General features: G+C 37.0%; 1 protein-coding gene across 3 annotated transcripts in view; it reads left to right on the plus strand.

The window, feature by feature from the left end:
* Nucleotides 1-12571, plus strand: part of nedd4l (NEDD4 like E3 ubiquitin protein ligase) — a 101106-nt gene that overhangs the window by 24556 nt on the left and 63979 nt on the right. For all 3 annotated transcript variants that reach the window (XM_065243995.1, XM_065243996.1, XM_065243997.2), the window contains exons 3-5: nt 4290-4371; nt 8037-8075; nt 9055-9108. In XM_065243995.1, the coding sequence (XP_065100067.1) occupies nt 4290-4371; nt 8037-8075; nt 9055-9108 (175 nt within the window). The remainder of the gene's footprint in view (nt 1-4289; nt 4372-8036; nt 8076-9054; nt 9109-12571) is intronic.

Raw genomic sequence — 12571 nt, forward strand, 5'->3', positions numbered from 1 at the left:
CGCTGTCTTCCGAACTCGGGTGCGCACCCGCGAAACGTACTTGAGTCCGCTTAAAAAGGGTGGTCTGGGGTTCGTTTCATGTGAACTCCAGATCGGTTCGCTGCTAATGTGAGCGCAATCGTACCAAATCGCGGAAGTGAACCGCTGTTAATTATGTATTATATGGAATGTCCCACCAAAACAGACGTGTGTGTTTGTCTGCGTGCACTTACCTTGACAACAAAATGCATAGAATCCTTGCTTGAGTTTTGTTCTTATTTTTTTAAACCTTTGGTTTTGTTTTCAAAGAAATAATACAGAAACGCACTTTCGTCTGTCTGCCCCAAACATACTAAAGTCGTTTCGATGACAACGGGCTGTCCGCCGACGTCAATTTTTGCGGAGGCATTCAGAAATCATCGCTGCGTCCCAAATCGCCTACTTCTCGTACTCTTTGCCTACTATATAGTATGGAAGTAGCCAAGCAACATGAGAACGCGCCGGCTGCAGCTTGATGATGCAAGCGTACCGCGGTTCGGATGCAAAAATAATATGTGAACACAGTCCATGGGGGGCATGGGGAGGGGGAAGCAATCGAACTCGGGTTCGGACCAGGCAATCGCACCAAATGTGAAACCATCCTAAAAGGACTTTGTTGTTATTGATTCTTAGCAGAGTTTACAGGCAGTTACTTTTGTTCCACAAAAGCCATTTGTTTATGTTGTTACTGCTGAAACAGTTTATAACAGATCAAATAAAGAGAGGATGAAACGTTTTTTTCCCCGTTATATATTTGAAAATCACAAAAAATGTTGGTGGGCAACTTTTTAAAAAAAGGCTGGCGGGGAATAAGTTAATCCTACCCTATAGTAAGTTAATCCTACCCCGCAGTAAATTATGAGTTTATTATGGCAAAAGTTGTAGTTAATAGTGAACATGTGTTCCCTATACTGAAGTGTTTCCCAAAACATTAATTTTGCTTGTTTTTAATAAAGGCCTAAAACCAGTAAAGATGACAAAAAGTGAAATTCCGTTTGTTTTTTCATTTGCAACAACAGAAAGACTCGGTTAATTTATTGCATTGCACTAGTCAGAATAAATATTTTGTGGTTGTGAAACAAAACAACATGCACTGGTCTGGTTTTGTTTAGGCTCATTATATCCATATGTTTGCTTCAGCAGTTCTCTGGTAATTCAATCGCCTTTACTGCTTTAAACGCAAGCGAGACGTTTTTACTGGGATCTGCTACCGTATGTTGTCATTTCACAGCAGATTGCTATCAGCCTTAAAACGTCCTTGAAAACGTCTTCATGTGCAAAAAATCGCATCTTTATTGCCTGCAAAGCCTGTAATCTTGATAACCTATAGTTTACCCTACTTTGCAGCATTTAGCTGAAGGTCGGATCAGCTATGAGAAATCTCAGAATTCCCCTTTTGTTTTGAAATTCCCGTGCTTTCCTCTGAAGTTTCTGGTTATTGCACACAATGGAGCACTCAACCAACTCCCTCATGACATAGAGTCGGCCATCTCTATGGTAACAGTGTGCAGTATTAGTGTCCATGTGACACCTGAGCGGCTCCGTGGCCTTTAAGGCGGTGAAAATGGGTCTGTCATACAAACACAGTCTCATGGCAGTTCGTAACTATTCTGATCGTATACATTTGTACGATCTCATTTACAATAATATGATCTTTCTTTAGCCCCAGCGATGCTGAATTTATATTTAGAGATCTAATATCACATTTGTATAATTCACATTTATAAAAAATCACCTATTAAATAGAGATCCCTTTAGCTGGAGTTGAAAATACCCCAGCAAACAGCAGGTTTATGACTCTTGACCCATCACGACATTACTAGTCAGTATGAGTCATACTGTATCTGTTAACTCGTATCTGTTTTTCATCTTCTGTACTTTTACTATGATTCATTTACCTTGAGGGCATCCATTTCTGATATGACATTTGCATTGATGCATTTATCAACATCTTGATAAAACAAGAGTGCATTCAAGGTATGAATTACATCAGTTTGTGTGTTCCCGAATCATTGCTAGCCCCTAAAATATTCAATGTGCATACAGTTGAGCTTACTGTATAAGTTTACACATACCCTTTGCAAATCCTGCAAAGTGTTTGTATTTAGCAAAAAAGGAAGGTGTTGTTGTGCAAAGCATAGTATTGAACCATTTAGAAAACAGGCTGTTGTGTTTTTACCCAAGCGTGTGTAGATTTGTTGTCTTTAAACTTGAGTCGTTGAATGTTCAGGATCGATCAGTTGGAGCGGCTGGTGTCTGTTAGTATTGTAAACCAGCATAAAACAGCACAAGACCCTTACGGAGAAAGTAAAGCCACTAGGGATTCAGGCAAATCAGCATTTTTCACACGCAAACAAGGATTTTTTTCCGTTTGAGCTTTTGTTTTGAGTAATTTAGTCTCCATCGAACAGTTGACTATGGCCAATATTTCGTGTGACATTTTCACGAGCCTTGATGCTTGTCATGTAAAATCACATGTGAGAAGTATGTTTAAACTGAACAAGATTTTGGGTTCTTAGGTTTGTCTGTGTTAACTAGATTATCATTATCTCATTTTTGAAGGAGGTGGTGGTTAGCGCCTTTTGCATCTGAACTCCTCAAATGTGTATTCCTCATTAAAAAAAAAGTACACAGGAGAAACAAAGTTGTCCTTACCTTATGTTTTATTTAAAAAATTGTTTGTAACAGCCTGTCTTTTTTTTTACAAGCATAATACTAGACCATTCTAGAGTTCTTCACGGGTGAACTTGGATTCGAAAACCAGAAGTCAGACCTGAAAAGTTTCACGTGTGCCTTGGATACGGGTCGGGTATAATAATTGCGGCGTTGGGTCTCGGGGTAATTTAAAACTAACATGTTTTTGCCTAAAGGACGCAAGGCGACCCAAACTATTTTGCGTTTGTGCATCGAGTCCTTTTCGAGACATCATGTGGCTGGCGGTAGATTAAGGGGAACCTATGGTCTGATTCAAGATTTTACATTTCCTTTGATGTGTAAGTGTGTATTAGTACATGTCCGCTTCGGACTCAGTCTTTAAGTTAAAGGGAACAGAGAATAAAAAAACATTTTTACCTTGTCTTTGTTAAATAATGGTAGTCTACCCGCATTTACGAACATACAAAAAGTGCTAGACATGCTAAACATCTCCGTCTCATAGAAATTCATCTTTTAGAAATATCAGCCAGAAAACGGCCCAATCTGAAAAACTGATGCTTATGACATCACAGGCATCTAACTGCCCCTCCACTTTAAAATAATTGGCTACATTTTTTGAGTGGCAGCCAAGTCAGCCAATCAGTAATGAGATTACAAGTTAAGCCAGTAGGGGGAGCCAATTAGGTGCAAAACCACTTGTTTAAAATCCCCCACCCTAATAGAGCTATCTGAGAGAGGTTTTTAGGAAGCTTCTAAGGCATTACAGACCCAAACAAAAATTTTGTCTACATGTTACATCACAGAATAAGGATAAATACCCCGTTCAATCATTCTATGTCACCTTTAACTTCTGCATTGCGTTCTGACTGAATCTTTTAAACATGTTAAGGAGCGTCACATTTACGGCTGACGTCAAAGGAATTCAGGCCAATCACAACGTACAGATTAACTGGCCAATCAGAGACACAGAGCTTTTCAGATCGATGTGTTTTGTACAAAATCAAAGCGTTTGTGGAAAATAATGTGTTTTTTTTAACCATAGACCACATGAACAGGTATTATACTAAATACACAAAATAAATTTGTTTTTGAGAAATAGGTGCACTTTATTTTTCGTTGAGACAGACCTGTCAATCAATTTTGGTTTGGTGTAATTGGGTGTAATTTTCACTGGTTTGTCTCGGGTCGGGTGAACCAGTGAACCCCGTTGGGTTCGGGTACAGAGCGATTCAGGTCGGGTACATTTCCAGAAGACCTCTAGACCATTCTTACTTTAATTTCATATTGTATGGGCCTACATTTTATTCAAATACTAGCAGAATATATACAAATTTGCATTACGTTGTGGTTCAGGTTGAATATGACTGGACATTACACACTGCCTATTTGACCTATTATTCAATTCATTTCCTGGTTGTGTGTTAAATTCTTCCTGTTTAAGATAATGAGTGCTGCCACAATAATCCCTTCATGTGTAGTTATGGGAAACTTTTTAAAATTCATTAATGGCTTCCTTTCTTTGTCTTTCTCTAGCTCATTTCCTTACTCTTTTTACAACTTTACCTTGTTTAACCAATTACAGTACTTAAAGTTTCTGTCTGTTTGTTTATTTTTAGTGACCCTTATGTCAAACTTTCCCTCTATGTTGCTGATGAGAACCGCGAGCTTGCCTTAATTCAAACAAAAACCATCAAAAAGGTAAGTTTGACTTTTTCAATGCTTGTTTGTGAGATTGAGTATTGTTTTTTTGAGGTGTTAGAATTTCAAAATTGAACTGAAAACACAAGTGTAAAGTAAAAAAGGAGAAATGATTATTTTCTAGAGTTTTTAGAACCACTAGGAGGCGTAGTTCCTTAGATCTGTGCAACACTTGTGGGCTTTCAAAGTGAAATATCAGTCACTGAATAATACAAAACACTCAGTCATAAGAACTCAGGACTGTTTGAATGTGAGAAAAATACATTAGATCGGGTTTTGGCAGTGAGACACGTCAGACAAACTGCCTCATGAGTAATGGGTGAATCGGGTCACATTTCACCCAAAGTTCAATAGAATAAATTATATTCACACATTTTTTTAGGAAGTTTTTTGTTGTTGCTTTGATTGTAAATAAGCTATGAAAAAATAAATTATTTTGGGGGGGGGGGGGAATTGGAGTTAAATATAACCTGGAACCCTTTTTGGCTTTCATCCACTGGTATAGTCTACCTCAGGCCATAGAAACAGATTGACTCGGCAAAGCGGTCAGCATTGGATTCATTCAGTGAATAATCATTCAAGACCTAAGTCTGGAATCTCCTATGCTGTGACAGCAAACTCTTCAGGATATAAATAGCTGACAATGCACTGATGTGTGCAACATAAGCCTCATTGCTCAGCTTTCAGTGTTGAGGGATGCTTCAGAAGTCCTGCTTAGATAAAACACTCTGAGAACTTCACAGCCTGCGACAAATCACAATACTGAGCATCAAAGGACACAAATATCACGTTTGACTTAGATTGTCTGCTGATAATATTACAAGCTTATGCTATCACTGTTATGAATGTTAATGGATATGTTTGTATATAAAAAGCTCAGATGCATAACCCTCTAATGGTGGGTAGGACACACCAGAAGCGAATTAAATGATTTGCGCAAGCAGATTGCTTACACTGTCAATACAACGACGCAATGAGAATGATGCGATGTGATTTCCGCAAACACAAACTATTTGCCTCAAACGCGTCTTCCGGTCAATTTGAAAGGATGAAATAAGGTTTAAATAAGGTTAAATCCCGTGAGCGAATCTAGAGGGAGGATCACGATGCTTCGTTCTTTGGTTTGTATGGTGCATAAGTGTGTCTGACGTATTTATGTGCATGCACATGACATCTCAACTTAATATTAAGAGTCTATTTTATCATCTATCATTTCTTACTTTGTGTTCTTCCTTTGTACATGTTATTTACACCTAGGTGTGTTTTGATAACTCGAGGTATTTTTACAAGGTTTGGCACATGGTTCACAGACCAATAAATCAGAAGTATTAACAGCGGCTCGTGTGTGTGTGTGTGTGTGTGTGCACGAGGGTCATGTTAATACTGTGAGTTCAGCAGGATACAAGAGTCTGAGACCACATTGAAAACTTAGGATTTAAATTCGTATCTAAACCTAGAAATTAAGATTTCCAAAATTGAATGTAAAGTAACATTACAAAATGAGAAATGTGTAAGATTCTCATCCAAGTTAATCATATTGAATCCTTACAACAGTGTAGGTAGGGCCCTATAAAATTCGTTTAATTATTTCCCAAATTCCGTTTTATTTCTTCCCAAATTCCGTTTTCTCCGTTTAAATTTGTGCAAATTCCGTTTTATCCGTTTTCATTTTTGGCAATTTTTTTTTACCCTTTACTGATATTTTAGTCATAAAAAGAGTGTGCCTTTAATGTTAATGATTAAAATGTAAATGATTTGCGGAAAAACTGCATAACACGATTACTTAATGACTGTAAAACATGCATTTACACACGCACATACACACGCGCACGCACACACACCTCAATTCAATGCATTGTTTAGTGTTGTTGCAGAAGGCTACAACCAGATGTCAAAGCAGTGGTGCCTTCAGAAGTGCCTTAAACACATCAGTCCAGCGGAACGCGATCCATATTTTATACACGATCGCTTGAAATGCATATAACTTTACAAACATACACAGGATAGTGATCTGACTTAGGACAGCATGAGTGCGCAGCTCTTCGCACGTGCGAGCGAAATAGAGACAGAGAGCGGCGCCATGATGCAGATGATTATATTTTAAATGCGAGGGATAGTTACTTTGCCTCAGCTCAATTGAAATGCATAAAACTGAACAAATACATGAGGATTTGTGTTCGGATTTAAGACAGATGCAAGAGCTAGTGCACGTGAGAGAGTGCATGTATCTTTGCGCTCATCGTGAACAGAGTGTTGACAAAACTTACAAAACAACAGTTCTCCGGGCACATAAAAGTCATGTGAGAACTGCTAAGTGCTTAGCGTCGAATTTCTTAATTTTTGTCGTGAAGAGCCACTTCGCCATGGTTTTAGTGTTTTGGAGGGGGTCTGAAACGACGGGAGGGGGTGTGTCGCCCAGATTTACTTCCCCCGGTCTGCATTTCCCCCAGACATACGTTCGTCTCCCACACAAAAAACAGAATTTTATTCAAAATATGTACAATTCCGCGAAATTCCGCGTTAATACTAGATTCCGTGTTAATTTGCCAATTCCGCGATTCCGTACGCTATTCTGTGATCGCGGAAATTATAGGGCCCTATGCAGGGCTGCATAACAACTAATCGCAACTAATCATTTGCAGAATAAAAGTTTTTGCAAATTAATCACTCATTATTCTCTGTTCTAAATGTACCTTAATTTAACACTTTCAATTTTTTAATACTCTAATCAACATGGATGTAGACAAAAATATGGATGCTTTATGCAAATGTATGTTTACACCAGCCTTTTTACATTTTCGACAGAATCATCAGCCATTGATTTGTATATGAATTGTATATATGTTAACGCGTTATTAACGCGTTAATTTTGACAGCCTTATAAATAATATATAAATATAAAAATGTACATACACATGTAAATATTTCTTAAATATATACCTGCACATGTGTGTATTTATATATACATAATTATTATACACAAGAAACACACATATATGATGTAAAAAAAAATCTTATTCTGCAAACGATTAGTTGCGATTAGTTGTTATGCAGCCCTATAACAGTGAAGATATCCCTGCTTTCATGATGTGCACAGGATGCTCGTTTGAGTCTTAGAGTCTTTTCAGATCAAGTTCGATAAAATTCTGTCATTGATGTCAGATTTCGCAATTCTAGTTAGAAAAATGAAATGCAAATGAGAAACATTTTCACCTGCTGTCTCAGACTTTTAGACCCACTGCATGTCTCTTGTTGCATTACCTTAAATCAATTAAGGTTCCCTCCCGAGAACATTTAAATTAAATTGTCGGCCAAACATTCATGTTGACCAAATGATTAAGTTCCTCTACCACTTAACAAGATCAATAGAGTCAAGGACTTCCGCAGTACACTATCAGTCTCTGTCTCTCTCTCTCTCTCTCTCTCTCTCTCTCTCTCTCTGATACAACATACTTGTCATCTAATAGCTCAATTTCCTACAATTGAATTGTCACACTACACACAACTGCAGTATACCTCTCACCCACTACTTAAACTCACTGTCATACTTTTGTGAGGTGAAACATGGGGTTGATGCCAAGTTTTATTTTCGTCTGTGCTTGTGTTTACTATTGTGCAAGCTGAATTTTGAAATTCATAAATAAATGTATTTGTTTCCATTTCAGACTCTTAATCCCAAATGGAACGAGGAATTCTTTTTCAGAGTAAGTTCACTTTTTTCCAGTTTTCATGGACACAAACCAAACCTGGCTCGCATAATTCATAAATTCACCCACTATGAAGACTGAAAAAGCTTTTTATGCCGTATGAATATAGCTCCTCTATCATTTTTTATCTTCGTTTTTTTCTTTCCAGCGTATTATTAATGTGTAACTCTGTTCAGTGCTTTTAACCCCTTAAGCAGTAATAATAATGCAGTGACAGTAATTTATTAATTTGTGCCAAGAGTATGCAGCTAACCGGTGACACCTAGTGGCTGTTGTTGGTAAAACCACTCAAACTTTAATAAATAATTTTTTTGTGACAATTTTATGTTTAAAATATATAATTATTTGTATTAATTGCATTAAATGTAAACTCCTATAAAAAAATGTAATATTTTTTTTAAATACCAGACACTGTGAAAACTTTCTCTCTTTAAAAATCAAAATTAGGCTTCTAGACCAAACAATCCTAGTTATATTAATTTAAAGGTGTCTTACACATCTGTTATTATACAGCGGCTGAACATACCCCAACTTTTATAATAATCGTCACAATCTGTTATGGGTAACAGCGCGTAATATTGCATGTTCAATTGAATAAGTGTGTTCCTGCTTCACGTACAACTTTATTTACACTAATGAGATTTATGAGTGCTATTCCAAGCCCAAAAAATAACATCTGTGTTCATTAGACTGCATTCGCTCGGATTTATAACAGAACCAGGTTTGGCACCTGATTTGCAGAAAACATTGCCGGCAATAAAGCGGTTTTATATTGCAGATTGCATGTGCGTGCTTGAGCGCTTGAATAGCTTGCGTGTGTCTGCGAATAGGCACATTCTTGTTTATTAGCTTTAGTGCGTTTGCTTATTAGTGGTTTCTATTTTCGGTTTATTAACTGCATTGCATTGGTTTTTCTGGTACATTTGCTAATAATAAGTCGTATAACTTTGCTTTCTGTCTTTTGTCGTCTTTGCAGGTCTGCCCGCAAAACCACAGGCTTCTTTTTGAGGTGTTTGATGAAAACCGTCTGGTAAGATCTGTTTTTTCACCTAACATGTCAATCAGCATTCAAGCAGAGCTGTACCATCACTGGTCATTTTCATTTTATTACGCTCAATAGCTCTGTTTTAGTGTAGTGAGCTGCCTTGATGTCTAATGCACACTTTTTAGACAAAACCTTATGTGTGATTCTGAGCATGCTATAAGCAGCAAGTTTTCCTGTGATGTGTGACATATTAAGTTTGATTTGAACTTACTATTACCCTAAAGATGTAAAACTTGAATATGCATGGAAAGTAAATTTTGCCAGTACAGGTTTTTTTTTTTGAAAGTGCTTTTTGGGACTTCCTTTTTTGCAAAGGATATGTGATGTTTTGATAGATTTTGCATATTGAGGGAGTGTGGTTTTTTTGTAGGCAGCTCATTAGATTTTGGAACAGAGCTTGTGTGCTCTCTGGTGGTCCAATTTGTACTGGGTTGAATCCTTACAAAAATAGCTTGATGTCTTAAAGCTGTCAGGGTGGGGAGCTCACTAGCGCTATGTCCAAAATTGTGTACTGCGACAGTACGTACTGAATTATATAGTAAGTATTTACTGTTATATAGTTAAAAAACTAAGTGCTTGTGGGAGATGTATGACAAGTTCAATTAAATCACGAGGAATGCATCTCTTGGTACCCAAATCATTTAAGGAGTCACTCAGTTTCTAGGTATTTGTTCATTGAATTTGGTGCCTAGTAAAGTGTCTTAAAAACTAAGCCGAAGTTGTAGGTCATCTGGGTACTTTTTTCTTACTGTTTTTCAAATAGGGTACTATAAATTCAGACATAGTACTCGCCTCACATACTGTTTTGGCCTACTATATAGGAAGTGGGTGATTTCGGAGACAGTGTAGGTTTTGGAATGAAATGGGTTTTCTGGTGTTCTAGTTTTTATTGAAGCACATTCTCATTAGAAACATCATAGGCGATCTAATACTTCACACTAATGTTCTTGGTGAATTGGTAGATTAGTTAGAGAAATGACTGAAGAAAAGGTAATTGGATTATTTTACAGTCCAGAACATTTTGGAGCTATGTTTTTGAGTAAAAGGTAATGAAAGATATTTTTTGCGAATATAATTGTAAAAACAAAAATTCCACTGTAAGGTAACCTTTTATTATTATTATAATTATTATTATTATTATTATTAATTACTTTATTTTTACAAACAATCAATTACAACAATGAATATATAAGTAACAATCCGCTTAAGGTTGAGCATACCAGTAATTGGAAAGTACAAAAATACAAAATAAGAGCACAAACTCAACATTGATGTTATTGTAAAAACAAAAATTCCACTGTTACGTAACATTATTATTATTATTATTGTTGTTGTTATTGTTATTATTATTATTATTATTATTAATAATAATAATTACTTCATTTTTACAAATAATCAACTTATATGATTACAACAAAGAATATATTAGTAACAATCTGCCTAATGCGGCTTTCACATAGGACGCGGTGTGCGCTGCGCTCGCCGCTGGGTTTAGTGCAGCCAAAGGATTTCGGTGATGGCCAGACCAAAGAAGTGTGGTTTTCAATAAATTACTACAGTGTTTATATTTGCGTTAAATAGTCGATGAGTAATACAGAGACTGATGTTTCCCGTCTCCATTTCACGTAACCTTCAGGGGTGCAAACTTGTCACCTTTCGGCGAAATTCGCCGTTTTTGATACAAAATAGGTCATTCTTGTGATTTGTCTAGATCCGATGAGTTTTTGAAAATGAGGGGTGAGGGGGGTCTGCGACATGGTAGCAGTAAATGAAATTATGAAAATCATGTCCAGCTATTGTGGTAACGATGTCAAATTACTAGCCAGTTTGGCGGGTTATGTTTTACAATTTATAGCCACCTCATTTGCTGCCGAAGTTTAAGCAGTCTGCAGATTGAGTGCACATACTTAACTCGTAGTATTTTCTCATTTGAGGTTACGCGCCCACGTCACGTTGCTGTGCGCGTGGTCATAAAGCTTAACATTTGTTCACGCACAGCAGTTTTAAATTAAGTGATTTTAAGCCGTTGACAACAGTGCTATATACGCTATATACCTGTTTCTGTTTAAGAGGAGCGTGCAAGCCGCGTATCCGCTTATATAAGAGCGCTTGTGTCTTGTCACCTTTTTCACCCCTGATGAGTTTGCACCCCTGAACCTTAAGCTGCTTGTCTACAACAAGCTACCTGACTTAAAACACGCCTGATATGCCAACTTGAATTGCTACGTGTTTCCATGACACGGCTTTCCTTCCGATGTCTCTGTAGGATTGTAAAATTGTATTATAAAGCTCCGGGAATTCTGAAACACACAGTATAAACTTTTCGTCCATTTTGATTTGCATGTTTGGATGCCACGTTTCTATTGGCCGCGCGGTTAAGCGTCACAGAGCGCAGCGCAAAAGTTAAACTATTTTGAACTTTGACCGCGGCGTGAGCGGTCAAATAACATTTTATAAGTATGTGTGTTCTGTTAGTTCGAACTCACAACCATTTGCTCTGCTAATGCAATGCTCAACCACTAAGCTAAAGGAGCACAGACTTGAGTTGCAAATATTTTTTTTTCAGGTTTATACATCCACTCTAAGTATAGCCAATTAAATTTGTTATTCATAAAAATCAAAAAATTGATATATATTTTAGGTAGGGGGTCCCTCACAAAAGGTTCATCATATTTGGGGGTCATTGAGTTCCCCTGCTCTAAACTGTTTTTCAGCACCTGTAAAGTCTTGTAAAGTTACATAAAAAGTTACACAAAATGTTATAACTCAGTGAAACAGCTTTTCTTTTCCAGTGATGCAGGTTATAGGATAATGTCAACGATAATTATACTCTCAGAGACCAAGTACAAATCATTAGGGCGGTACACTTTTCAAAAATATGGCTTTGTACCAAAAGAGTGCATACACACAGCAGGTCAACATAAAAAGAGTTTAGTTGTATCCAACAAACATGATTAGATCCAGCTTTATAAATGTAATGATTTTACGTGTAAATTTACTACATAATTAAAATGCATTCAACTGATGAGTGTAGTATTAGCACACATTGGTACCAAATGTATAAGTATCTGTACCAAAATGATACATATTAGGACCTTTTTAAAAAGTACCTTCCCATTGACAACTTTTGTACCTTTTTCTGAGAGTGTAGATCACTATTCTGACATAAAAACCCATTATCCTATCCGTTGGTGATGTATAATATCAAGTCCCGCTCCGCATACTTTTTTTTCTTATTTAAATATAGTTTCTCCTAAACATGCATCACATTCTGGATGCAGACTGTCATAAATGGCATTTATGTTGAGCCCTTGTGTGAATTTTTCTCTGTGTATAGTAGACAGATGTCAGTTAATTCCAGTGATGATAGCAAGCCTTGAGCATTGCAGTTAATCTTGTTGTGCGTGTCTGTTTGTGCATGAATTGTTGCGGCCCATAGTGAATATCT

The sequence above is a fragment of the Paramisgurnus dabryanus genome, chromosome 18, assembly GCF_030506205.2.
Source record: "Paramisgurnus dabryanus chromosome 18, PD_genome_1.1, whole genome shotgun sequence".
NCBI classification, from domain to species: domain Eukaryota; kingdom Metazoa; phylum Chordata; class Actinopteri; order Cypriniformes; family Cobitidae; genus Paramisgurnus; species Paramisgurnus dabryanus.